Genomic DNA, 25,190 nt, shown 5'->3' with positions numbered 1-25,190 from the left:
TCGTACTTCCGCTACTACGCAATTCTATCTTTATGCATCCACAAACCTCTTGAAGATCACTACGATTTTTCCGTCTCCTAAGACCTCGAGACTTCAGAATCCTCTTCAATTGACGCATACTAAGGTAAAAACCGTAGGTTAACTCGATAAGCAGCAAGATCTCTTTGTTATTCATTCTCAAATGATAATAACCGTCAATGATATCTCCAAGCTCAGCATTGCATGCCTTGTTGTAAGATAGGCAGATACGAAGGTAAAACTGCTCGACACTGTGACACATTTCCAGTGACAAATAGAATAGTCATCTTTAAGTCCTTCTATTCATTTTCACTACGCGGGAATAAGCATGTAATTTATGATCAGCGGTTGAAAAGTCGAGAAAAAGTCGAGAAAAAGTCGAGAAAAAAGTCGAGAAAAAAGTCAAGAAAAAAGTCTAAAAGAAGTCAGAAAAAAGTCAAGAGAAAAATTCGAAAAAAAGGAAAGCGTGAGGAAAAAAAATCGAGCGCGACAAAAATATCGAGCGCGGCAAAAGAAAACCGAGCGCGGCAAAAAAAATCGAGCGGGGCAAAAAAAGTCAGGCCGCCAAAAAAAGTCAAGCGCGACAAAAAAAATCGAGCGCGACAAAAAAAGAGTCGAGTGCGAAGAAAACAAAACCACGCGCGACAAAAAAAAATCGAGCGCCACAAAAAAAAATCGAGCACCACCATAAAAATCGAGCGCGACAAATAAAAACCAAGCGCGACAAAAAAAGTCGAACGCGACAAAAAAAAAATAGAGCGCAAGAAAAAAAAAAGTCGAACTTGACAAAAAAAAGTCAAGCGCGACACAAAATAGTCGAGGGCGACAAAAAAAACTCGAGCGCGACAAAAAATAATCGAGCGCAAGAAATAAAAAACCGAGCGTTACAGAGAAAAAAAGTCGAGCGCGGCAAAAAAAAAAAGAAGGCGAGCGCGACAAAAAAATCGAGCGCGACAAAAAAATCGAGCGCGACAAAAAAATCGAGCGCGTGAAAAAAAAGTCGAGCCCGTGAAAAAAAAATCGAGCGCGAGTTTTGCATGGCACCAACTGGGCTCCGTACACTTGCTAATTGATTCCTCTCGCTTTATAATGACAACCTCATGGATCATCATACGCTTCCCAGGTGAGAATTTTTTTTTCTGACCAAAGCTTGTCATGCGCGATGTTGATTTAAAATGTGTTGATCATAACTATGGTTTTAACGGTTATTTATCGACCTTCTTAGGTTCCTATGCGCGAATTCACACTTCGCGCTCAACGAACAATGAAACACACTGTAAAGATAGTGGGCTGTCAGTGAAATCAACCAAAACATAGAGTTTAAACTTCTATTCAACTTGGGTGACAATTTTCCAAATAGAGGCTCAATTAGGCATTAAGTTTCCCCTAAGTATCTTTAAAATGACGGTAGAGCAGATCCCAAAAATGTTATATGTTCTTTAGTACCCAACTTTTTTAGCGCTTAAGATAAAACGAAATAGTTCTAAAACTACGTTACCCATTATATGAAACAGTATCGCTTATTTTTGCAGGTGGCCAGGTTTTTATGGTTTCCTACATTTTAGCACCTACACATCCAATCAACTCAAACTTCCTTGTTCGAGTTTTGACTCATCGATTTAAGTGATCGATTTAAATGCAGTTTCCAAATATTTTTGTTTATTCAATAGTGAACTTTCATATTTTGACTGCTCTGTCACACAACGGTACCCGAACAGGTGAGGAGACTTTATGCTCTTGAATTAGCAAATGTAACGAATCGCTGTTATTCTTTAAGTGCTATTTTATCTATTTCCCGTTTAAAAAAACCTACTTGCTTAAAAAAAAAAATTCTATCCATCACATACGAAGGCCGTTAATCTGGAAGCACAGTCTACAATGAATTGGCTTCGTGTTCCTCCAGTGCTAAACTTCTGTGCACCTTTTGTCAACTCGATGTTCGTATTTTTCGAGCGTACTAAAACGGTCTTTCTCCTATTATCTCCCCATCTCTTTTTTACTTTAATAGTAATGTTTTATCTTTCTATATATCCATTACCTTCGTAATTTGTAATGACGTATTCGTTCCCTAAAACCCCAACCAACCTCCTTAATTCAATTCTATTCTACATCGATCCTTACTGAAAAAATATAGAGAGTTTGGGATAGAAGACATAAGGTAAAGGGCTCACATATACATGCTTGGTAAATTGTGGAAGTATTTCTGATGAACATCAACCTCTTTGTTATTTTATTTTCTTGCCCTACCAGATTTTGTTTATTGAATATATCTCAAAAGACCAAATTAGGTGTTTCTCATATGTAACTGCAATTAGAGCAAAGCCTGTAAAACTATCTCCGGCATAGACTGCACGCGGTGTGATCACGTAATGGATTTTTTTTGGGAGGGGGGAGGGGGGGAAGGAGGGGCTGAATTGAACTGCTGAAAAGAAAAAGAATCTTAACTCGATGCCTCCTTCTTTTCTGTCAATGCAGAGACAACATTTGCTCCGGGGACAATCACGTGAATCTTTTTTAATTGTGAAGTTGGAGTTGTTATCAATATTAGATGGGGGCAGAAGAGGACAAAATGGAAATTTTATGATGTATAGAGCACCAGTAGGAAATATTAGGAAGACAGCCACTAAACTAACGCCACCCGCATAACGAACCATGTAACATTCGAAACTATGTGCTCTTCTTTTCTCACATTTCCACAATTTGAGGTTTTAAGCGCTTAATTATCCAACGCAGTTTCGAAAAGATCTTATTTTGTCATCACTGATTACTCTGCATGAACAATTATTGACTGTAAAGCGAAAATGTCGAAATCCTTGCGATTGTATGGTGTACGATAAACGCTCGAAGTGACCTTGACAAAGACGACGTCAATAACTTAATTTTAAAGGGCCAGATACACTAAACATTGGATTTATGTGCCCTGGGGCTGGCAAGGTTTTTTCTTTTTTTTTTAAATTTTTAATTTTGTACGAAAATCATTCTGGTTCACTCGCTAGTCACTACGACTCCATAATTTCCTTTCTGAAAGGGTATGACCTCGTTAAGGAGGCACCAGATACCAGCGGTCGCTTAAACACGTGACTCGCGATAAGACCATGTCTTTCTTCTCAGCCATTCAGCCCCCAAACACTATATATCATTGATCAGCATTCTGCAATCATTTAGTCATTGTTTCAATCTACGAGTAGCTATCAACACCAATCACAGCGATCAATTTTGCAACGTTTCTTATGATCGACAGTACATTTCTTTCTCTTTTTTCATTTTTTTGAAGGAAATGGATACCAGACGTTTAGACAGAAACGATCATTTGGCGTCAAAGATGCGACTTGTAACTGTAAGTTACCCTCTGTATGTAGTGCTTGTATATCATTAGTAAGTGTTCTGAACAATAGATATGTCTCTTATAACTTACACCATTTTACCTCACCACCTCTGTCTTCATTTCAGTGACCCATGGCGCTTACTTGGAGAGATATGACAGAATCGATTATAAACGTGTCAAATTTCTGTTGGCTGATCCTCGATACCCAAACCTACCGAGTTTTGCAACATGTGTTCCAACATTCGAACAGCCGTCTAATTGGGCAGACTTCTTTGGGTCACGCTTAAGAACATATTTCGTTCTGCTACAGACAGGAAACCACTATTTCTATCTTTGTACGATATTCCTTAAACTTTGTTCATCATAATGTTATACGCGATTCATGTAATTATTTTTACATCAGACTTTTCACTTTAATCCTCATTTCAACATGGCCAATTAATTCAATTGTGAGATGGAATTCTTTCGCGAGGTAGACAATAACCCATTACACTCTGCCTAGTAGAAGGAAACAATCGATTTTGGGAGGCACACTTTCAAGCCCCTTCAATGGCCCAAAATTCTCTATTGCTCTCTCTCTTCAAATATGCTTCATTTGCAGTTCAATGTGTGGGTGTTAAAATTTTGCTGTTTGATTTTTTTTTCAGCATCAGACGCCGGGAGTGAGCTCTACCTCAGCACGAATGAAAAACCAGAAACTAAGTCGTTGATAAATTACGTAAGTGGAGGATTTGCAACCTATCAGTATGAGTACGACAGGTGAGACCATGAGCACAAATGCAGTTTCAGAGTGTTATATTTATCTCTGTTGCAGTAACGCAAATCTCACAATGATGTAACATAGTTTCCTACAAGTTCATCTCGTATTGATAGAGTCGGGTTTTGCCATGTGCATATACAGAACGCAATTGGTTTTGCTTCGATAATTAACAAAACTGTTGCATGGATATTGCCAAAATATTTCCCCTCTCGATATATGATACGTTAACCGCGTGCATGTTAAGATAAAAATGTCGTCCTGATAACGGGTATCAAAACGGCGTTTGCGCTTTTAATTTTTATTAGCAGAAGTGTGATTAGTATAACTGAACAGAAAATTGAACCATCACTTCGAATGAAAGTTATTTGTCTCTCTTGTAAGAATTTGCATCTCTTCTGTGGTTGTTTCATTACACAAATGAAAAAAACTTCAAAATAGAATTGCAGTTTTCTCATATTAAAAGAGTCGCTTGCTAATTCGCAGTTCTCATCTGTGGAATATCAAAGTTAAGATTCATATTCCGTCATGGCCTCTTAATATTCTCTATTACTTTAATACAGGCACGTGGTATAACCTTGCTGGTCGTTTATGTCAATTTTTTTTTTTGAACGCAGCATCCACTACATCCACACTTCAGCGTAATGATGTTTTTCCTTTTTGCGCTCTTAGGTTTACAAATCAAAAATCTCTACCTGTTTACATGAAGAAAGGTAAATTTTACTACATGGAGGCAGTGATGAAAGATGACCACCAGAAAGATCACCTGGAGGCTGCTGTTAAGACACCAGACGGACAATTTTACAAAGTTATACCCTCAAAATTCTTGTGGACAACTTTGCCACTACCGCCTGGTTGGTATATTTTCAAATAAATTTTGATAGTTGTATTTTACCAGTGGCTGGTAGGTGTACCAAAATCTAAAAAGGGCTACTTCGGCATTTTTCGTCACTTAAATGATTTTTGTAAAGAGCCATCACTAAACACTTTCACCAACAATATTTGAAATAACAAGACCCTAGGCAAATATTCAAACAGTTCATCACTTCAGTTATTTCCTTATTTTCTACGTATGGTGTACTATAAAGGACAGGAGCGATTAAAGTATTATCACCCATCATTATTATTTATCAGAGAAAAACTCAACCTATCAAGTAACGTTGCTCAAAGTTGCTGCAAGAGCTGGTGCAAGAGCTGGTTTGGCATTTGGAGCTCATTGGGGAAAGAGGAGTGGGGCGAAAGCAGGAGCTAAAGCAGGTGCCTTGGCCGGAATGGAGGTAGGAGCATCCGCCGGAGCTCGTGTAGGAGAAAAAGCTGCCCTACAAGTGATCACAAAAACAATCGAGGATGGACTCAATAACGTCTATGGACAGAACTCGCACCGATTTAAAATTGTTGTAGAGAATGGGAACGTGGTTTCCGTTACTAATCCAACTTCAGGAGGCACTCCTGGAAGTGGGGGATCAGGTGCTGCAGGAGGAACAGGGGGTGCAGCTGGCGTAGGAGGCAGAGGTGGCACAGGAGGAGCAGAGGGCGAGGGCGGTAGAGGGTTCGGAGGTACAGGAGGCGCAATGGGGTCGCAAGCCGCAAAGGGCGAAGCGTATGGAGGGGGAGCAGCAGCATCGATGGCTGTAAAAGGAGGAAGTGGCTCGTCACTTACTGTAGGGGTGAACGGAGGTGGCCAAGGACAAGTCAGTGCTGGAAGAAGTGAGAGCGCATCAGGACAAGCAGGAAATGGAGCATCAGTTTCTGCTAAAGGTTCACAAGTGACTACCGGTGAGGGAGTAGATACTTCTCCTGTTTCTAGTAGCAACAAAGCTAGCTCTCAACCAGATGAATTTTTGGGGTTCCAGGAGGCGTCATATATGTTAAAACCTGGAGAAGACGCACGAGCAATAGCAAGACTGCTTGTGTGGAAACAAGGGGCTGCAAGCAAACGTAAGTGGATGTCTTAGCTCAGAAAACTCGTAACATTAACACAGCTATTATTTGAAAATTGTTAATGAGGTGGTATCAACTCTCTGGAAGACCCTTTTTGATTTTCCTAATCCATCTGAAGTCTCAGCTTAAGAATGTTTTGAGCGAACGCGATCTCAGAACATAGATTCCCTATGATAATTTTTGTTTCCGTGTCAATTTCCTACCAGACCGGGTCCGGTGTAAATGTGAGAACTAGACGTTTAGAGGGCTATATTTAACAATAGTAGATTGTACATGAAGCTTTACTAAATTAATTTTTGCATTTTACATGTTTCAGTTGTTCAAGATGGACTTTACACGGTCCACTCCTGGGATATACCCTACCCACAAGAAAATGGCAGCCTTAACTTCTGTTGGCGTTCTTACAATGGAAAAATGGCTCTTAGACCATTCTGTCAAGTGTTCTCCGTGCGAATTCCTGCGTTGCATCAAAAGGTTGAAGCGGGGAAAGAAACCGCTTCGTTTGAATCAGTTTGCCTTCCAGGTTATTTCTTGAGGCAAAAAAACTATAATTTTATTTTGCAAAAACGTGATGGATCAGAATTGTTTGGTGAGTAACATTGACGCCCACATTTCTTAAGATCTTTAAGTCAATTTTCCTTTTTGATAGTACAATCTTTTTTTGCCGCGATTTGAACTACTTCACCGAGCAGATTAATTGAACTATTCTCATCGTAGTTAAGTTTTTGTCTAACGTATTTTGCTGGTTAAAGTTTTATTTGTCTTTTTGTTGGTAAAGAAACGACCTTAGCCTCAACTGAGCACATCAGAGTATAATTATGAACAATAACATAGACGTGATTGTTAAAGTGCGTATAACTTATTCTTCCTCAACAGACAAAGAGAGTTCTTTCTACTTAGTTAGAGTGATGAAGTTTAGTCGGAATCTCCTGCTGAAATCAATGCACAAGGATTGGTATATTTGCCAAAGTAGAGATCGGCAACGTGATCACATCACACCTTTGGAGCTGGACTTTTATGATGGTGATCCCGACGTCCTCGAGAGGTGTACATTTTCATTTTGGCCAGTTCCACCATACGAAAACAAACAAAAGAACTGTCGGAACGTTATTGGACCGGAGAAACCATTAACCATCGCAGGACAACCACAACCCCATCCTGCTCATTTAGTTTCAGAGACCAGCGCCCAACCACTCCAACCCTCCTGCATCCCCTTGTGTTCGTCTGGAGGGTTAACACCGGCGGCACCGGCAATGTTTCAAGGATCAACCATAAATGGTCCTTCAGAGCCTTCTGTCGCAAGTGGAAAAAGTAAATACATGTTTAGTCTGTCATTGCTCTTTTTCATGGTACATGTTAATGCATGATTCTTTCTGAATTTGCAGACACCATTTTAATCCTGGTCAAATTTCAGACTCAAGGTATAGGAATTAGTCAGACTTAACAAACACAGATCATTGAGTCAATTAGTTTGAAACGATCACGAACTAAACAATTATTATGACAACAAATGTCTTCGAGGATTCTCCATCACAATCCATAAATTATTATTCATTGAAATGCCTTCCAATGATTAACATGTAAAGCTTTCCAATCAATTTAACACTTACTGTTTCCCATTTTGGTCCCTCTTTTTTCAGGGATGTGCGTTGCATTAAACTTCATAAACAACTTTGGACCTTCATTTAAGCTCCTTTCCTCTCTTAAACATGAAGCGTACCTTGTCACTGGATCAGGATTTAAGCTTAAACTCATTATAGAACGACCTGAGCTACATAGCCATGTTGCATTCAGCGCTGAGGATCCGACTGGAAAAAGCAAGTTACTTTTGAATGAAGAAACAAGCATATCAGAATCACCTGTCCCTGGTTGTCCTGTGTTTAAGGATATTTCAGTCACCAGGCAAGGTACGACGCATTAATTATCCTGTGGCATGTATTAAGCGGTATACCGCTTTTGATTTATCATTAGTCCAGGAAAACATAACAATGTGATGTGTATACAAAATTAAACACTTTTCCTGTGTCAATAGAGCAGGATAATCAACTTGCGTTAAAATTTATTTAGTTTGGTTACCTTTTGAGCCTCACTTTATCAGAAACCATTAGAGAATTCAAGCATTCTGGCTTGCTGGTATGTCGAAAGAAATTCCCCGCGGTTGAAAATTCATTGCAACCATATTTCAGTTTCCCTTTAAGTCTCTCTTCCTAGCCAATCAGCTATAGATTTTCGTGGACAATCTTTCAGCCTTAAGCATGATCCTCCTCAATCAGTTAATGCCGAACTCAAAGTCAGAAAGTACTGTGCAAAGGTAATGCAAACAATTATCGTCGAATATTGGGCTTTGTTCTCCCCATATATCAGCGATCTATGTTGCATTTTATAGACACCTCAAAACGATAAATCGACGAGATATCAGAGCTTTCCTGTGGTATCTCGTTCCAAAGATAAATCGTTGCGGTGATATATCGTTCCGGCGATATATCGACGAGACATCTGAGTTTTCCTGCGATATCTCGTTTCAAAGATATATTGTTCCAGCGATTGAATAGTTTAAGCGATATATAGTTGCGGCGATATATTTCTAGCATACATTTATCGTAGAGTGCGCAGTACATCATCACGATAATATTATTTGCTCCAGTGAAATATCGCTCCAGCGATTCATCATGTTAAAAGCAGCAGAATATATTTTTTCGTGACAGAAGGAGATGAAGTTTTACAACATTAGGAAACGAGGCAGGCCTCAAGGGCAATATTTAGATCGAAAATTTCGATTAACTGCGATAGCTTGCGAACAAGTAATTTTATTAAGGCATTGATAACAGCCTCTAATGGTTAAATACGAGCACATGACAAAAAATTTAGGATAGCTAAGCGGTCTAATTTAGGCGCTTTTTTTTCATTTATTCTCAAAAGCTGGCATTTTCCTGTGCTTACTTTACATGTGTCCCACATGTGGTTTGTTTCTCCTATAATTAGCACTGATAGGAAAAGACCTCGCAAAAAGTCTTCCTTGTAGATATTCGCGTCTCAAAGCTATTAACATATCAACGGGATTCGGTTCGTACTCAAACTAGTCGATTCGTACCTGTCCCAATTTTAATGCATTAGAAATATCTCACGCACTCGCGCGTTGTTTCGATTGTTTCCTAGGATATTTCGTAAGTTAGTAGAGTCAAGCAAGGTGGTAAGTTTGTAGAGTCAAGCGAGTCAAAATTCCAATTGGGTGCTGATCATTATGTTGGTTCCAAAAAAACTCTCCAAGTGGTAAATAAATGACTATAGATATACGAACATCATACATATGTGATTCGAGTTCGCTGCGTTTGCTATACGTTCGTTGTTTTGAACATTGTATCCACTACATCCAGTCAGTCGCTTCTAACGTTTAACTTCACTGAATACCTATCTAAATTACAATGACGATACGGCAAAAAAGTCAATTCGATACTGTATAGAAGATAAGTAAGGGCAAATTTAAAACTTCTTCATGATGGAAAACCAATACATTATTACTATTTTTCTGAACTACAGGTAGTGATTCACGAGAAAGGCTTGGGAAATATGAGCCTTTCTCCTTGGGCACTCGCGTCTCGACATCAACTTCTCAACCTCATCCTCCACCACCTTTGTCACTTCTGCGCCCTCCCTCTCCTTCTCCTCCAGCTCCGGCTTCTCCTCCTCCTTCTTCTCCTCTTCCTCCTTTCCCTCCTCCTCCTCCACCTGCACCTGCACCTCCCCCGCCTCCTCTTCCTCCTTCACCGTCCCTTCTTCCACCGCCATCATCACTATCACCAGCCTCTTCTGCATCAGTCGTTTCAACAGTCCCTGCAGCCTCGGAAATTCCAGGTAAGCCACTTATTAACTTTGTGCAAGCTAACACAATTATTTAATCGCTTTTTTTTTTTATCTAAAAGCAAGGTTTTGATGTGGCTTACATGGTCATCATTTTCTCGAAAAAGATTTGAATATGTGCACTATGAAATGATATCAGCAACTAGAGTGCTTTTTACAAACTAAGATAAACGACAATGACGAACCAAAAAAATGATGAACAATTCGCGTAACAGCAAGTTAGAAAAAACAATAGGAGCAGTAAAGTAAAAACAACTTTTGATATCAAACTGTAAATAGCATTGAAGTTAGCCATGTCCACAGATATATTTTGTAAGCAAAAAAGAGACTTGTGTTATTTCATTTGATAAACACGAATCGACCAATATCATTTGTCATTCAAGTGACACTTCCTATGTTTCAAAAACGTCAGAGACTAATGCCTTTCAACCATACCCAGATAAACCTTTTTATGATATCATCCATTAATATCTCGCTAGAACGTTATAACCCTTTAAAGTATATGCGACTTCAGGGGAGTTTGAAAATTAAAATTATTTTTTGAAGAAAAAGGGCCTGGATCCATTCATTATCACTACCATTACACGAGGACACCGTTCCGTACTCTCGGTAGGTGAAATATTTTCCAAAATACAAATGATCTAAATGAATCATTATAAAGATTAATATGAAAAATACTGATGTCAATAAAAGATAGATTAAACAGAAAACGTTTAGCGTTTGCGAATGATTTCTTTAATTGGACAAAGAAATAGAAAATAGATTTTTAGTTCATCTTCTCTTTTCTATCAAAATGCAACATTTGTCCTGCACTTGAAACTGATGGTTTTACAACATTGAATAAAAAAAATTCTTGGCCCTAGTGCACATTTATGAGTTTCAACATTTATTAAATCAAATGAACTCAGATCTAACGAGAAAAATAAGTGTAAAAAACTATCGGTATATTTGTCTCCGTAGCGGTTGAATTAAATTGGGATCATAAGATTTTTCACAAATTCATAGTTCATCTTGCAAAGCAGAAAATTCGGACTGTTGTTTGTTTAGTCGTTTTAATGTAAATATATTTAAACACTTAACACCTTTTTTAATAGGTTGTCCAACGAGCTGTTCCTCCACTGGGTGCCCGGTTTCCTGTCCGCCATCCTGTTGTCGGTAAAATCCTTGTTACGCCGGAGTGCAGATTGAACGAGGACATAAAATCGTTCTTTTCAATGTGGTTATAAACTGGACGGAAGAAAATCAGTCAAAGGACCTTGCTCTTGCGTCGTTGAAGCCGCAGTTATTGTGGCTGTGCTGCTTGTCACTTTCCAGATGTAGGAAGCAGGCAGTAGATTCGTAAAATCATGATATGAACAATTTTAACCGGTTTACATGTTCTGAAAAATCACCAAACAATACTTGCGGGGCATTGCTATTCTCGCTCTCAGCGAGAACCCGTTGACGAAATTCGCTAGTTTACATCAACCTAGCACACGCGTTGTATAAAACACGTAAACCTAAAACGTTCACGGATTTATATGGAACATGCGTTTTTTTATTAACATTTCTACTTGAGATATAGGACGTTCTTTCCTTAGATTAAGGTATTGAAAGCTCAGCATTTTCCATAACATTTGTTGTTCCTGAAAAATATCTTTAACCAAGAGTTACTTTAAGCTAAAAACAAACTTCAATTAATAGATTAATAGATAGATGATAGTAAATGACTGATGAAGATAGATAGATAGATAGATGATAGTAAACAAATATATTTACAAAGGAGAATACAAATTAAAACTGAAAAATTACAACGTGAGTTGATGGATCCTTATCTGAACATAACAGCATCAGCTTCAAACTAAAACTTGCGTATTATGGTCTAGGTGGCGTTTAAAACTTTTTCAACCACAATTGGCAGTAATGTCGCGATCTGATTGGCCAATTTGTCGTTGTCAATAAGAGTCGAGATTATGCTGCTGCGCCTCGTAAATCCACAACATTTTGACCACTGTCATGACGAATGTCGTTGTCGATAGGAGTACAGACCACGCTAAGCCATTTTCGATTTGTTAAATCGACAATTTTTATAATTGAATTGATGATTCCTTTTTTGTTTTTGTAGCGAGTTTCAAGAACGCTTCACATTAATATTTATCATAAAAACCAAAATGAGTGATATGCATGGTGTCATTTTACTTACTCTGTTCTTGTTTTCCCGTGCAACAAAGAGGATCAATTAGTGGAGAATCTCTCTCGTCAAATGATGTTGTAGTTCCTAGTGTTATAAGAATCGTAGAAAGGGGGGTCCATACTCGCCTTATATGTGTGTCTTGTTTTGACTGCATGCGCATGAAAGTTAAAACTTTAAACTCTCTAAAGCTAAACGAATTTTAATGGTGGTGCTGTAGATATAAACACCCTAAGCAAGAATCAATTTACCAATTTCAGTTTCTAATAAATACGAAGATACACCCTTACGTATATTTGGGTACTCTTCTCTAACGAAAAAGGTCATTTGTTGTTCTTGACTTAACGAGAGAATCCAGGGTGCGACATTCATGTGAATGTCGGTGAATCGATTTTATTAGATAAAATATGTACTTAGGTGAAATCGTTTCTACTAATTGATAACACCACAGGACATAATATGTCAGGACGATGAGTCTTTCAGTCAGATTACCCGTTTCGAGCCTTCATTGTTCGCTTTTCACAGCAGGTGGCTTTTCAAATGCAACCATGCAATATCTTTGAATGACGAAAATGACTTAGTTCCAGCGATTTCATTTTGGGCCCCATTCACTTACAATGAATTCCCTGATAGTCGTGTACTTTATGTTATTTTGCTTCTTCATTGGTCCATTCTCCAAAGTAATCACTACAGTAATGGAAACATCAGGTGGGTTATTCAAGTGTTGTAGTAATTAGAGTGAAATTGTGTCACTTTTTTGAGAGGGTCAAGTGTAATCTCATACAAAGATTTTCAGATGATTATGGGTCTTTTCAAGCGCAAAGCGTAATAGTTTTCAATATCAGATTTTTCAGGTCAATTGAATTGCAATTCTAGGGGAGGGAAACTAGTTGAAGTCGAACGTGTTTCAACCTTTTCCCGCCGACACAGGCTGATCATTTCTTTTCTCTGCTATATTTTATGTTCGTAAAATTCAATTTCGTTTTAACGAACGTAGAGAAGAATGAAAATTGAAATGCACCTTTCGGTCCTAATTTGAACCAAAATGCGAATAAGAGAGAGCAGGCATGATGAATTGGTGAAATCTCTCGAATTTCACTTAATTTTTTTTGTTTGATTCTCTGCACCTGATGTCTTATATGTCTGTTGAGATTCACTGACATTTAAATTTACTCAACTCTTTCTCGCTCTAAGTTCTAATCTTCTTTAACAGTGTATTCCTTTCATGAATTATGAAAAAGATATAAACCTCTTTGTATAACGAAAGTTACAAAATGATAAAAATTTTCATTCTTCATTTATTGACATCAATAGATAACTATGAGCCCGTCAGGCTGCGACGAGGCTTCGGCTTTAGAAAAGCAGTTTGTGGATGTAAGTAAATGGCTCTTCATTTTGATTGTACTTGAAGTAATATTTACCTGAGGACTTTCGAAAACCATGGCGATCGTCAGTTCAGTTCCCAGTCATGATATCGTACTTCTCACTTATTTGTGTATGTTGTTTTCTAGTGAAAAATGGCGTATACCTGGAGAAATGGGACCGAATTGATTTTAAACGCGTTAAGTTTCTGTTGGCTGATGAACGATTTCCAAACATGCCAAGTTTTTCAACATGTGTTCCAACGTTTGAACAGCCCTCAAACTGGGGAGACTTCTTTGGCTCACGTTTAAGGACGTATTTTGTTCCTCTTCAAACTGGAAACCACTACTTCTTTCTTTGTAAGGAATAATGTAGTAATTGATACCTATAACTGAATTTGATAGCATCCCAGAAAAGATGACCGAGAAGATTCAGGACTCGAAAGGATTCGAACCCGCGCCTCCCAGACACTGCTTCGGCTACTGGCTGGGCCACGACGTCACATTTTGGAGGGAAGCCATTTCTTTAAATGAAGTACGCATGCGAAGATCATATCATCACATGCCTATCATTTAAGTATGAGCAGATTCCTGCACGGGATTAAATTCGAAGAGCCCACTTTAATTTGCCTCGCCCCAACATTTGTCCTCGTGGCTCAGCTGCCCCAAATAGTTTCTGACGTCACGATTTACCTCATCTTTTACTTGTTCGCAACAATCAAGTGGTTTTTAACACGCTTCTGAATTGTCTTTTTTTTTTTCATATTTTCGTTTTGTTTAGCCCATTTATTTCTTTATTTAGAGTCTTCAATTGGGAAAGAAGAGCAAAACATACTATACACTGTATTATTTTCATTTGATTGCCACATCTGATTGCTATCCATTACTTACTCTAGCTTCCAATGCTGGGAGCGAACTGTTTATGAGCACAAACGATAACCCAAAGACCAAGACAATGATTACTTACGTAGATGGAGGATTTCCCACTGGCCAGTATGAGTATGACAGGCACGATCAGTTAAGATCTTTAACATACCAAAACTATTATAATACAGAAAATGTTTTTTTTTCTTTTGGTGAAAGATTTTAGCTTTTTGGTTGGCCGATTACTACGGTCTTGCTTTTTTTTCCAAAGTTTCCTTTGCTCTTAGGGGTGAGAGTGATTATTGTACTCGTGATTGACAAGCTAACTTAACAATAGACTGTCCGACTGATTTGATGGAAGAATAATCAAATGGATTGATAAATGAAGGTCTGAGCGACTGACTGACAGACTGACTGACTGACTGCCTGACTGACTGGCCGACTGACTGACTGACTGACTGGCTGACTGACTGACTGGCCGACTGACTGACTGACTGACTGGCTGACTGACTGACTGACTGACAGACTGACTGACTGACTGGCCGACTGACTGACTGACTGACTGACTGACTGGCTGGCTGGCTGGCTGGCTGGCTGGCTTATTGACTGACTGACTGACTGACTGACTGACTGACTGGCTGGCTGGCTGGCTGGCTTATTGACTGACTGACTGGCAGGCAGGCAGGCTGGCTGGCTGACTGACTGGCTATCTGACTGACTGATTGACCGACTGACAGACTGGCTGGCTGGTTGAGTTGGCAAGTCACTAGATCATTGGCTGATTGAACATCTGTTTGATTCAATGACTGATCAAACGAAAACATGATTTTCTTAACTAATGGATCCATTCTTACGGTGGATCCAGGATTTTTCTTAGGAAGGGGTGCACCACTCAGGGATGAAGTAAATGACGAGTGACGTAAACAGAGATAATTCCACGGAAAGCCGCACGAACGATTTTTATTCACTAATTGCGATGTAGCAAAAAAACCAACGAGTGAGTTTTTTAATGCATCACGACGAGATGTTTCTATTTCATACATACTGAGATTTTTCCTTACTGACCGACACATTTCAAAGATGGAAAGTTATCTAAATTCAAGAGCAAATTTTATTATAAACACCGCCAAATCCGCAACGTGGCGCGATATTCAATCTCTGTTGACAACTATATATTCCATTTTCTTATTTGTTTTCAAACTAATTTGCCAAAGGAGTGACTTTACTTTTAAAAGAGAGACAAAGATAATTCATATTTTTAAACTTCAATTTATAAATGGCATCGCGAATTTGCAGATGTTTGCAATTTTGAAGTTTAAAACTTGCAAAGAAAACGGCACACCCTCGGTTTTGCAAACTTGTGTGTTTTCTTATACGCTAAATCGTTGATGATACGAGCTTGATAGTTTTTTCTTTTGAGATATCGTTCAAAGCTTGCAATAATCTTCATTTGTAAGGAATGATGTTAACCAGAAATTTGGACTTATTCAATAAGTGTTATGATTAAGGCCTTTGCAAGAGCCTCGTCAAGTGAAGTCGAGATTTATCCGGATATAAAAGGTTCGCATTTATTTTAATTGTATCATTTTTAAGTTAAACGCGTTTTCCGCTCCTTTCTCACAACGCACACGCCAAACAACTTACATTCTATCACGTACGATGAAGACAACGTTCAAATTCCAATCAGAACATACCCAATCATTGCACTACATGAACAGTAGACAATTTTATCAGTTTGGTTTGTATTTTACCATTCAAATTCATTCCATTATACCACATTAGACTTCGCTAAATCACATACCATTTCCTTGTAAACAACCTGCATTTTATCACGTATTCTAACCACATCGTCCAACACCACTGAAAACAATTTACATGAAACTTTAAGCTACTTATAGTGAATTTTCCACACATTCCCCTACGTTTTGACTTTTTCCACGAATAAAATTCGCTTTTTAACAACCTTGGAATTAACCCAATCGCGTGTTAATTCAAATGTAAACAACTTGCATTTTATTACGTATTTCACACACAGAGGGCAAAGTCCAGATAGGCAACAACATATCAAGGAGCCCTCTTTTAAATATTATCCTTTTCTCATGCTCAGTGTATCTGCCCTTTTACGTGATCGCAATGTATCTTTGGTTAGGGTCTATTGGGGATGCAACAGTTTCAGTTTGCTTTTCTCAGTAAAAATTACGTGGAATTATATATTTTAGGCGACTAGCTGTTGACGAATAATTTTGATTTTCTTTCTGTTAGAGGAACGGCCGTAAGCGTAGTCTCTTTTGCAATCGTTTTTTATCTCGTCACGCAATGACTCTCTCTCCGACGGGGAATAGACGAGACCAAACAACGGCGGTGAAGGAGACAGTAAGCGTGTTAGCGATCCATCTTATTTTTGCACAGAAATATTTAGGAAATAGAGACAATAGACCACAAAATACCTGTGTGAGTTAAGATAAATTGTTTTTTCTCCTTTTCTTGATGTAAAGTAATGAGATATTTCGTTTCTTTTGAAAGTTATGAAAACATCAGGAACACAAAGTGTCCCATCTCGACTTACCCAGCTGAAAAAAATATCTCTTGCATACTACGCATGCCTCTTTTTAATTCCCAATTATCTTCACCGCAGGTTTCTCAATCAAAAATCGTTGCCGATTCGTTTGATCAAAGGAAAATATTATTACATGGAGGCTATTTTCAAAGACGATCATCAGAAGGATCACCTGGAAGTTGGATTAGAGACACCCAACGGATTATTTTACAAAGTAATACCCTCCATGTTTTTATGGACCGAAGCGAAATCAAGTGAGTACCTACAGTGTCAAAATTGCATCTTTGATGATAAAGTATGCAGAATATACATTAAGTGACTTTCTTTTCATCTTAATTGGTGCGTCATGGAGCGTTGAGCCTCAATCTCTAAAGTTCCTGGTGCCTTTTGGTCTACTTTTGCTTTTACCACAACTGAATTCTCTGAGCCGCATGATATTAAAATATTTGCTCCTCCAATTTGGATCATGGAATGTGTCTCTTAATCTTTTTTCATGTCATGCGTGTATCTAAGAATCTGAAAATCTGAGAATCTCAAAGGAAATGAGCCACTATCATGTGACTCAAAGAAATGTATTTTTCTCACTGAGTTATGTAAACATTAGCAACAATTGCAAGATTTCCTGAAGAACGCTTACATTTTCCATTCAAAACAATATGATTTCGAGGACCTCTCCGGCACAGGAGGATTTTAGAGCATCTCTTATTTTAAACCATGAATAAGGCGTCTCCTCTTCTATGGCATGGTAAATTTACAGAAGCTAAATTGGATAAACATGTGTATATAAATTATGACAGACTGAACATGTCATTTTATCAATTTAAAACAGCTTGAGTGTGTCAAGGATTTTTAATTATCCCATTTACGTCCACCAAAGCAATAGCTTTCATTCAAAAACATTAGGCGACTGTATCACTAAACGCTGAGATATTCTTAACCGTCATTTTTTTCATTTTAGACACTCAGATTTCTTTCTCTTTTTAGCAAAAAACGCAACCGCTCTGGCAGTTTTAATTAAGACAGCAGCGCGAGCCGGTGCAGCAGCTGGTTTATCATTCGGGGCGAAGTGGGCGAGTAAGAGTGGAGCAAACGCGGGAGCTAAAGCTGGTGCGATGGCAGGAGTGAAGGCTGGGGCATCAGCTGGAGCTAAAGCAGGCGAGCAAGCTGCCATCAGAACAATGAAGAAAGCGCTAGAGGATTCTCTAAATCTTCTTCATGGTGGCTCTTTGCACAAATTTAACATAATCATAAACAATGGAAGCGTCACGGCCGTTACCGGTCCAGGAATGGGTGGACTGAGTACCACCACAACTGGAGAGGCAAGTGCAGGCACTGGTGCGGGATGGGGTGGAGGTGGTGGCGGGGGAGGGGCTAGCGTTGGTGTTGGGGTAGGTGGTGGCGGTGGTGGCGGTGGAGGTGGTGGTGTTGGAGGAGGGGGAGGAGGGATTGGAGCTGGTTCGCCTGGTATGGCTGGAACAGCTGGTGCATCAGGCACAGCTGGTATTGCTGCTGGTGTAGCGGGAATGCCTGGATTTACAGGAGGTGGGGCTGCAGGCGGAGGTGCGGGTGAAGTTGTAGGCGGAGGAGCAGGAGTAGAGGGAGGGGGAGGTTCCATAAGTGGAGCAGGAGGTGGCGTTGCTGCTGAAGCTAGTGTTAGTAGTGGAGCTGTTAGTGGAGCTGCTGCTGGAAATGGTGCTGTAGCAAGTGGCGCAGCTGGTGGTGGAGGGATTGGGAGCACGATTGGTGGTGTAGGTGGTTCTGAAGCAGAAGGAATTGTAGGTGTGGTTTCAACCAGCGGAGCGACGAGTGGGTATTCAACACGGCGTGTAGTCACTTACATACCAAAAGCAGGAGAAGATCCACAGACCATTGCTCGAGCGCTAGTTTGGAAAGTAGGAGCTGCGAGCAAAAGTGAGTCAATGACGATATCAATATGCCAATAACTAGCACGGGAATATAATCATTGACAAATAAATATATGTACCTCGGAAAAAAGGGGGGAAATCGGGTGAAGTGTAAAGGACTTATTTCTAGTCTGGGCTATCTGTAATTTATTGAAAAAAACTAAACCTTCTGATACCAGAACATTCCTTAAAGAGGCCTATTGTCAATACTTATTTTCACTGTATCAGTATGTGATTTGGCGATGCTCAAACTGTCGTGTTCGAGTGATGCTATGAAGGATTTCCACTCAAATTGCTGCGAGGTTTGAAGGACGATACATCTTCAAATTCTCAGGAAAGTTTACTAGGGTCCAGAGGTATACAGGTTATGCAGATAAGAACTGAAATTGTAAAAAATATATAACTTAAGTGAAATAAATTATTTAAACCACGTTTTGCCCCTAGTTGTAGATAGAGGATTATACAGCGTCCACTCGTACTTCACTCCCTACACACAGGAGAACGGAACCCTAAATTTCTGCTGGCGATCGCTCAATGGTGACGTGAATTTAGATCGCTTCTGTCATGTCTTTAGAGCTCATATTCCTGGGCTGTACAAGCAAGCTGAAGAAAAAAATACCACTGTATCGTTTGAGTCAGTTTGTCTACCAGGATATTTTGTGAGGCAGAAAAATTACCACTTTATTCTTCAGAAAAGAGATGGATCAGAACTATTTGGTAAGAAATTTTGCAACGTTGGAACCAATTTTATTTTTCACAAGTGATAGGCATGATCATAAATACGCATTTTCTTGATTTACGATCTTACTTGGTGTTAGGGTAAAATATTTTTTTTATTTTGCATTGTTCACCTCTCCTTTGAAAGAGGAATCAAAAATTATTCTTAGAATGAATATTTCTTTGCATTTCTTATCCCTCAATATTTTCCTGACATCATTTCCCTACAGATAAAGACAGTTCATTCACTCCCTTTTCTGTTATGAAGTATACCAGGAATCTTCTACTGCAGTCATTTCACAATGATTGGTACATGTGTCAGACGCCTAACGAAGGCAATTCTATACACAAGAACCCTACCATACTGCTGGACTTTTATAATGGAGATCCAGATGTCCTCGCTCGCTGCACGTTTTTATTTCACCCCATCGCTCAAAATGAAAATAAACTGACGTGGTGTAAGAACGTGTTAGGACCAGTAGAATTTCCGTCCATAAGTGGTCAACCGCTGCCTCATCCTCCCTTCTTAATTCCACCGGCAACAGCCCAGGCCCTTGCCCTTCCCTCTTGTATACCATTATGTCCTCCAGGGACTGAGGGTGGATTAATTGAACAGGAAACAAGCGTTGGACCCTTAACACCAATTATTCCTTCACCACCTGAATTTTCACATGGACCATCTTTCCTCCCGAGTAAGTGTTCAACACTTTTTACAATGATTGATAGACCGGCGATATTTTTATCCATGATCAAACGGTAGAGAGAAGACGCTCAGAAGGGAGTCTCTTGTATATGTTTTCCTAATCCAAGGCGTCTTTTCTTAATCGCTTAGCGTTAAGGATAGGAGACAGCTGAGTGTGATATATTGCTATTAATTTTTTTTGAGAAAAGGAATGTAAAGGATACGTATATTAAAGTTATCACACTCGACACTCTAAACTCTTCAAAGATGTAAGATTAGTGTATTTTTATTGTAAATTGTGATAAATTACATGTTTGCTTCCCTTTTAGAGATGTGTGTTGCGGTAAACTTCATTAACAAAGTTGGTTCTCCATTTAAACTTTACTCGTCTCTTAAACACGAGGGATATCTAGTCATTGGACCTAGCTTTAAATTAAAACTGATAATAAATCGACCCGAACTGCATAGTCAAGTGACATTCTACGCCGAAGATCTTTCCAGAAAACAAAGAATTCTTCTAAATGAACGCTTAAGCATATCAAAGCCAGTGGTCGCTGATTGTCCCCAATTCGAGGACGTATTTGTTACGGCAGAGCGAGGTATGATCAAAAGGAGATATTTTGGTGATTTCACTTATAATAATATATATAAGCAGCTAATATTTTCGTTCCCAATGCAATACGTAGATTAATGATTGGCGTCAAAAAAGTATAACCTGCAATACAGGCGTCTTACGGCGAGTTAATTTCGTTAAGAAGTTCGCGACAGTTTATTCGACCCGCCATGCGGTGGGGGGGAGAAGGCGGGCAATGCGAAAAGGCGCCCGCCTGAAAAGGCTGTTGGGAAGCAAAACATCCCCTAATTAGTTGCGCGTCGCTTCATTTCCGGAAATTAGTTGGTAACCAATTATTTTGATTGGTTACCTTCGGACAAAAACAAACACACGCAGAGCCGATGAGTGAAACGGTAAAACAATTTTTTCAGCCGGGAAAGAAATGGCCTCGAAAAAACCTCCTCCGCGGTCATAAATGTGAGCTGATAATTATGGGCTCTACATTTTCCAGGCGACAATTCTTGAGTGTAACTGCCCTTAATCCATTTGACGATTTTCCCCCCAAGAGCGAAGCGTCCAAATGACATATTTCGCAGGTGATTGACAGCTAAAGCTTAAGAGCACCAATCAGGAATTCCATTCATGGGCGAACGAAGGTTCGCAAGACAACAATAACCTCGGACAGGCATAATATTTACTCCCTTGGTACAAGTTTCCTTCGCTCCCCAGCCTTCCGTTGCCATTAAAATAAAAGATGGCGGCTGTAATTATCGCTTAGAAAATACTGAGCACTCGCCCGCCAAAATTACGGATTTCGGATAATTTTAACTTTAGCCGGGATTCCCTCATTTTTGGTGAGTTTGAAGTAGAGTGCAAAAATATGGCGAATGGCATAATGAACGATAAAAATTCATGTGGATTTAAAACGGATTTCGATAAAAAATTGACCAGAACAAATTTGGGTTTAATACTTTTACATGCATTGTTATACTGTTTTAGGAAGGAAAAACTCAACCCAAATAATGCAACGTAAAAGAAATCGACAGTCAAATAGTAATGTACTTGATCGTGATACGGTGTAGCAACAACATTTAATTTCACAATCATTGTTACCAAACAGCAGCAACAGTATGCATAGATGCTCAACTTAAAAGCAACCCTTTCTATCTCCGTTTTATTTTTTCGCACTCCAGTTCCGTCTTCATTTCATCCCCCTTACCATCATAATTACTTAACTGGTGTTCCACCCGAAGTATCCCCCTCAATACCGGTTCCGGCACCACAACCAGCATCAGCGGCACCTTCTCCTTCAGTAGGAACTCAAGCCGCTGCCTCCTCGTCTTCTCTGGTTTCGGCGCCACCCCTTCCCGCTCCCTCGCCATCAGCTCCCGTCTCTCTGCCTGCGGCTCCACGTCCTCCACCTCAAGCAGGTAAGTTAGAATCGAACATCCGTTCACTTAGATTTTTATGCTTAAGTCAGACACACGAAGATATGGCAATTTGTTGTTGTTTCGTTAATTGTTCTTTGTTTTCAAGAGAAGTGTTTATCTGCATAGGAGGCATAATTTTGGAGTCGGAGTGCTCAGTGTTTTCTTAATAAAAATTTAACTGCATTCTGTAATTTTTACAGCTTAAGCAGGCTGGGGAAGAAAGGATTTATGTTGGTGCGAAACACGAACTTGTAACAAGATACTTAGTCTGCATGCTAGCGCAAGACAAATTATCGAGTAATTTTAGGTGGCTCTGCGCCTACTTGTAAGATATAGATTCCTTTGCTAATTTTGCCGAAGTATGAATCTTGATATGATAAATGCAATTCAGATATAAACTAAGGGAGTTATTCAGCTCGTTTTTTAGTTACAACACAAAGAAGGAAAGTTAAGGTTTTTCTTTTAGGCTGCATAGTTGATTTGGTAACTATAACTGTGAAGAAAACTTTTTGAGAAATGACTGGGCATCCACTATCTAGTGTAGAATCACAAATCCTGACAACGCTATAAGCCAGGACCTGCACCAACATTAGTGTAAATTTTAGTTAAGGTAGATCTCGCTAGGTAACACTATTTCTTCCACAACCCCCGTACGAGATGGCAAAGGAGTATGGTCCCATTAGCCTATAAGTGTTAATGGATACTTGCACTTTACATCACAAGGTGTCTCCGCAGCAGTTCCAGTCAATCCCGTTACACCTGGGGCTCATCTTTCTCCTGTGTTTATGTGTCCCGTGCCTGCCACCCCTTGCATCCCAGATCCACATCCTCCAGTTTCTTCAGTTCACGTTCCCCCGTCCCCGGGACAAACGAATGCTCCATCACCAGTAGCCTCGCCCTCTCCTCCTGAAGCTCCAAACGTTCTTGTCACGACATCTCAGGAAGGTACGTGCTTCAGTGAGCATGATTGTTTGCGTGTATCAGTGGTAGTGATCAGTCACAATTGCTAGACTTTTTTAACAGATGCAGTTCTAACTAACTAAAGATGCAAATTTAATAAAGAATACAACAAGCCCGTTGGTAATCAGAGCTTGCTTATGGGAGCTAAAATTAAGAAAAAGAGAAAAACAAACACGAGAAAGAAAGGCAATTTTCCATATAATTTCAATGACAAAGGTATCTACACTTATGAGACTTATTAAGACCTGAATGAATGTATAATAGGTAAAATGAAAATCACGCTAAATCAGGTACCTTAATCGGAAAAATAAAACTACAATTATAAATTTATCTAATACCTATTTTTCTTTGATATCTTTCAATCAGGTGATACTCATCCAATTCACTATCATTACCATTATCACGGGCCAAAAGCACCTACCTATGTAAATGAGGAGGATGAAGAGAACTATGAAGATATGATGTTCATCTAGTAGTGAAAAGAATTATGGGAGATAATCTTCTGTTCTACTAGGTGATCGATTTTTCTGTAAAGCGAAAGAAATGATACCTTGGCGTTTACAGCCTGGCAAACGAAATACAAACATTTCCCAACAATCTTGAAATTGTAGCAAATCTGTTCCAAAGGTTACTCTTCTTTAACTGAAAAAAAGTTACCCTTTTATAGTCATTTAAATTATTAATGTTCAAGAGATTGACGTCGATAACAGAATACTATAATTATTGAAATATTTCCTTTTTATGACATAATTCTTGTTCTTTTTGCCAATTGCATGTTTTAAAGCTGTCGATTAGTTCTGCAGCTTTGCTTTCATTTGAAGTTCAGAAATAAAGCTAAGTTTATGGTGTCTTCGCTTTCAAAGAATAGCTGCAGTCTGTTTGGTTATAGTTTATGACAGTTACTTGAAAAAAAAGGTCAGCACAGAGGCAATAACAGTCGTTAAGGATGGTTTTCTATGACTTACAAATAAATTCAAATGGTAAACTTAAAGTAAACAATAGCCTTTATTTGGCGCGAAAATTTGCACGGATATTTGCCCACGGATATTATCCGTTCCGAGATGCGAACAGTTCCCCGAGAGTCAGGCTCGAGGAAAACTGTGAGCTTCAAGGAACAGATAATGTTTTAAGACATATATACAAATATATGTTCGAGTCAAATGGAGCCTTTTGTGCTTATTTTCCTTCAATTATCTAAGCTGAGGCATATTCGATGCTTTTAGCGAACCAATCGGGTGCAGCAAAAATGCGTGATGGATTATAAGCGCCTACCTTACAAGTAGCGAGGATGAAGCAGCGTAAACTATGTTCGCGATAAGGTACTTAATGCCATCAATTATTCTTCATTTTCTGCAGCACGCATTTCTTTACACGATACACTGCACATTATGTTCGGAATTATGAGGACGCTGAGTGTAAATGTGAAGATTCTAGAGGTTGTGGCTCACTGAAATCAAAGACACTTGAGGTAGCGGTAGCTCGGATCCTTCTGATGGTAGCAAAAGTAGTGGTGTAGCTTCAACTAACTTCAGGCTTTTACTAACTAACGGTGTGCGTCGTACTTTTATAGGCTATGATACGTGAAGAAGGCTAAGGTGTTGCAAAAATGTAGCGCCCACAATAAGAACTACTTCCCAGGCAGCAAAGATCCAAAGTTATGATACAATTCCAGGAAATCTCGATTTCCACCGACGCGTTCATTTTAGACTATGGAATTGACTACATAATAACTAAACATAAATTAAAAGGAAGTTTGTAGGAAATTAGTAAACTAACATTGAGTACGCGATAAACATACCGTTTTATGTATTTATTACTTGCACAACTAAGTCCAACACAATAAAAAATACCAACAGTACTCACGTTAGTACTTAACATTACTTTAACCCTTTAACTCCTAAAAATGATTAACATAAAAGTTCTCCCTAAAATATCCATACATTCTTCAACAAACAGGGATAAATAAATAAAGAGAGAGAACAAACAACAAAAATAACAATAACTTGCCGCCAATATTTAGTAGATGCACAAAACAAATTCAATTTTCGAACAGACAAAAGTTCTAATGATTCCTCGGGGATCTATTTTTTGTT

General features: G+C 39.0%; 2 protein-coding genes across 4 annotated transcripts; both read left to right on the top strand.

Annotated features, from left to right (window-relative positions):
- The first annotated feature begins 726 nt into the window (after window positions 1-726).
- On the top strand, window positions 727-12,355 carry LOC113669099 (uncharacterized). Its single transcript, XM_027185096.2, has 12 exons — window positions 727-1,736; window positions 3,293-3,355; window positions 3,469-3,678; window positions 3,991-4,102; window positions 4,773-4,954; window positions 5,235-6,038; window positions 6,358-6,630; window positions 6,918-7,352; window positions 7,682-7,948; window positions 9,579-9,893; window positions 10,446-10,508; window positions 10,994-12,355. Exons 1-12 carry the CDS (start codon window positions 1,655-1,657, stop codon window positions 11,056-11,058), a joined length of 2,871 nt encoding a protein of 956 aa, XP_027040897.2. The 5' UTR covers window positions 727-1,654; the 3' UTR covers window positions 11,059-12,355.
- A 222-nt stretch (window positions 12,356-12,577) lies between these two features.
- On the top strand, window positions 12,578-24,117 carry LOC113669084 (uncharacterized). 3 transcript variants are annotated; one of them, XM_089204307.1, is made up of 12 exons: window positions 12,578-12,777; window positions 13,384-13,443; window positions 13,581-13,790; window positions 14,327-14,438; window positions 16,930-17,105; window positions 17,836-18,762; window positions 19,200-19,472; window positions 19,703-20,164; window positions 20,484-20,753; window positions 21,901-22,137; window positions 22,861-23,082; window positions 23,464-24,117. In XM_089204307.1, exons 1-12 carry the CDS (start codon window positions 12,687-12,689, stop codon window positions 23,568-23,570), a joined length of 3,147 nt encoding a protein of 1,048 aa, XP_089060433.1. In that variant the 5' UTR covers window positions 12,578-12,686; the 3' UTR covers window positions 23,571-24,117. The 3 variants fall into 3 exon arrangements, with proteins under 3 accessions (XP_089060433.1, XP_089060434.1, XP_089060435.1); XM_089204308.1 differs by lacking the exon at window positions 12,578-12,777 and adding an exon at window positions 12,965-13,147; XM_089204309.1 differs by lacking the exons at window positions 12,578-12,777; window positions 13,384-13,443; window positions 13,581-13,790; window positions 14,327-14,438 and adding an exon at window positions 15,015-16,667.
- Window positions 24,118-25,190: the final 1,073 nt, after the last annotated feature.

The sequence above is a fragment of the Pocillopora damicornis genome, chromosome 4 (genome assembly GCF_964200805.1).
Source record: "Pocillopora damicornis chromosome 4, jaPocDami1.2, whole genome shotgun sequence".
Lineage (NCBI taxonomy): Eukaryota > Metazoa > Cnidaria > Anthozoa > Scleractinia > Pocilloporidae > Pocillopora > Pocillopora damicornis.
The sequence above is the reverse complement of the archived record's forward strand: the minus strand, read 5'-3'. Positions and strand labels throughout refer to the sequence as shown.

What these genes read in the sequence shown, in the direction of transcription:
- LOC113669099 (XM_027185096.2), top strand. Translation starts at nt 1,655, where the DNA reads ATGCAGTTTCCAAATATTTTTGTTTATTCAATAGTGAACTTTCATATT. An exon ending in TGATGGATCAGAATTGTTTG is followed by an intron (nt 6,631 to 6,917) that starts GTGAGTAACATT and finishes CTTCCTCAACAG; the next exon opens with ACAAAGAGAGTTCTTTCTAC. An exon ending in TATTTCAGTCACCAGGCAAG is followed by an intron (nt 7,949 to 9,578) that starts GTACGACGCATT and finishes TCTGAACTACAG; the next exon opens with GTAGTGATTCACGAGAAAGG.
- LOC113669084 (XM_089204307.1), top strand. Translation starts at nt 12,687, where the DNA reads ATGAATTCCCTGATAGTCGTGTACTTTATGTTATTTTGCTTCTTCATT. An exon ending in AGATGGATCAGAACTATTTG is followed by an intron (nt 19,473 to 19,702) that starts GTAAGAAATTTT and finishes ATTTCCCTACAG; the next exon opens with ATAAAGACAGTTCATTCACT. An exon ending in TGTCACGACATCTCAGGAAG is followed by an intron (nt 23,083 to 23,463) that starts GTACGTGCTTCA and finishes TCTTTCAATCAG; the next exon opens with GTGATACTCATCCAATTCAC.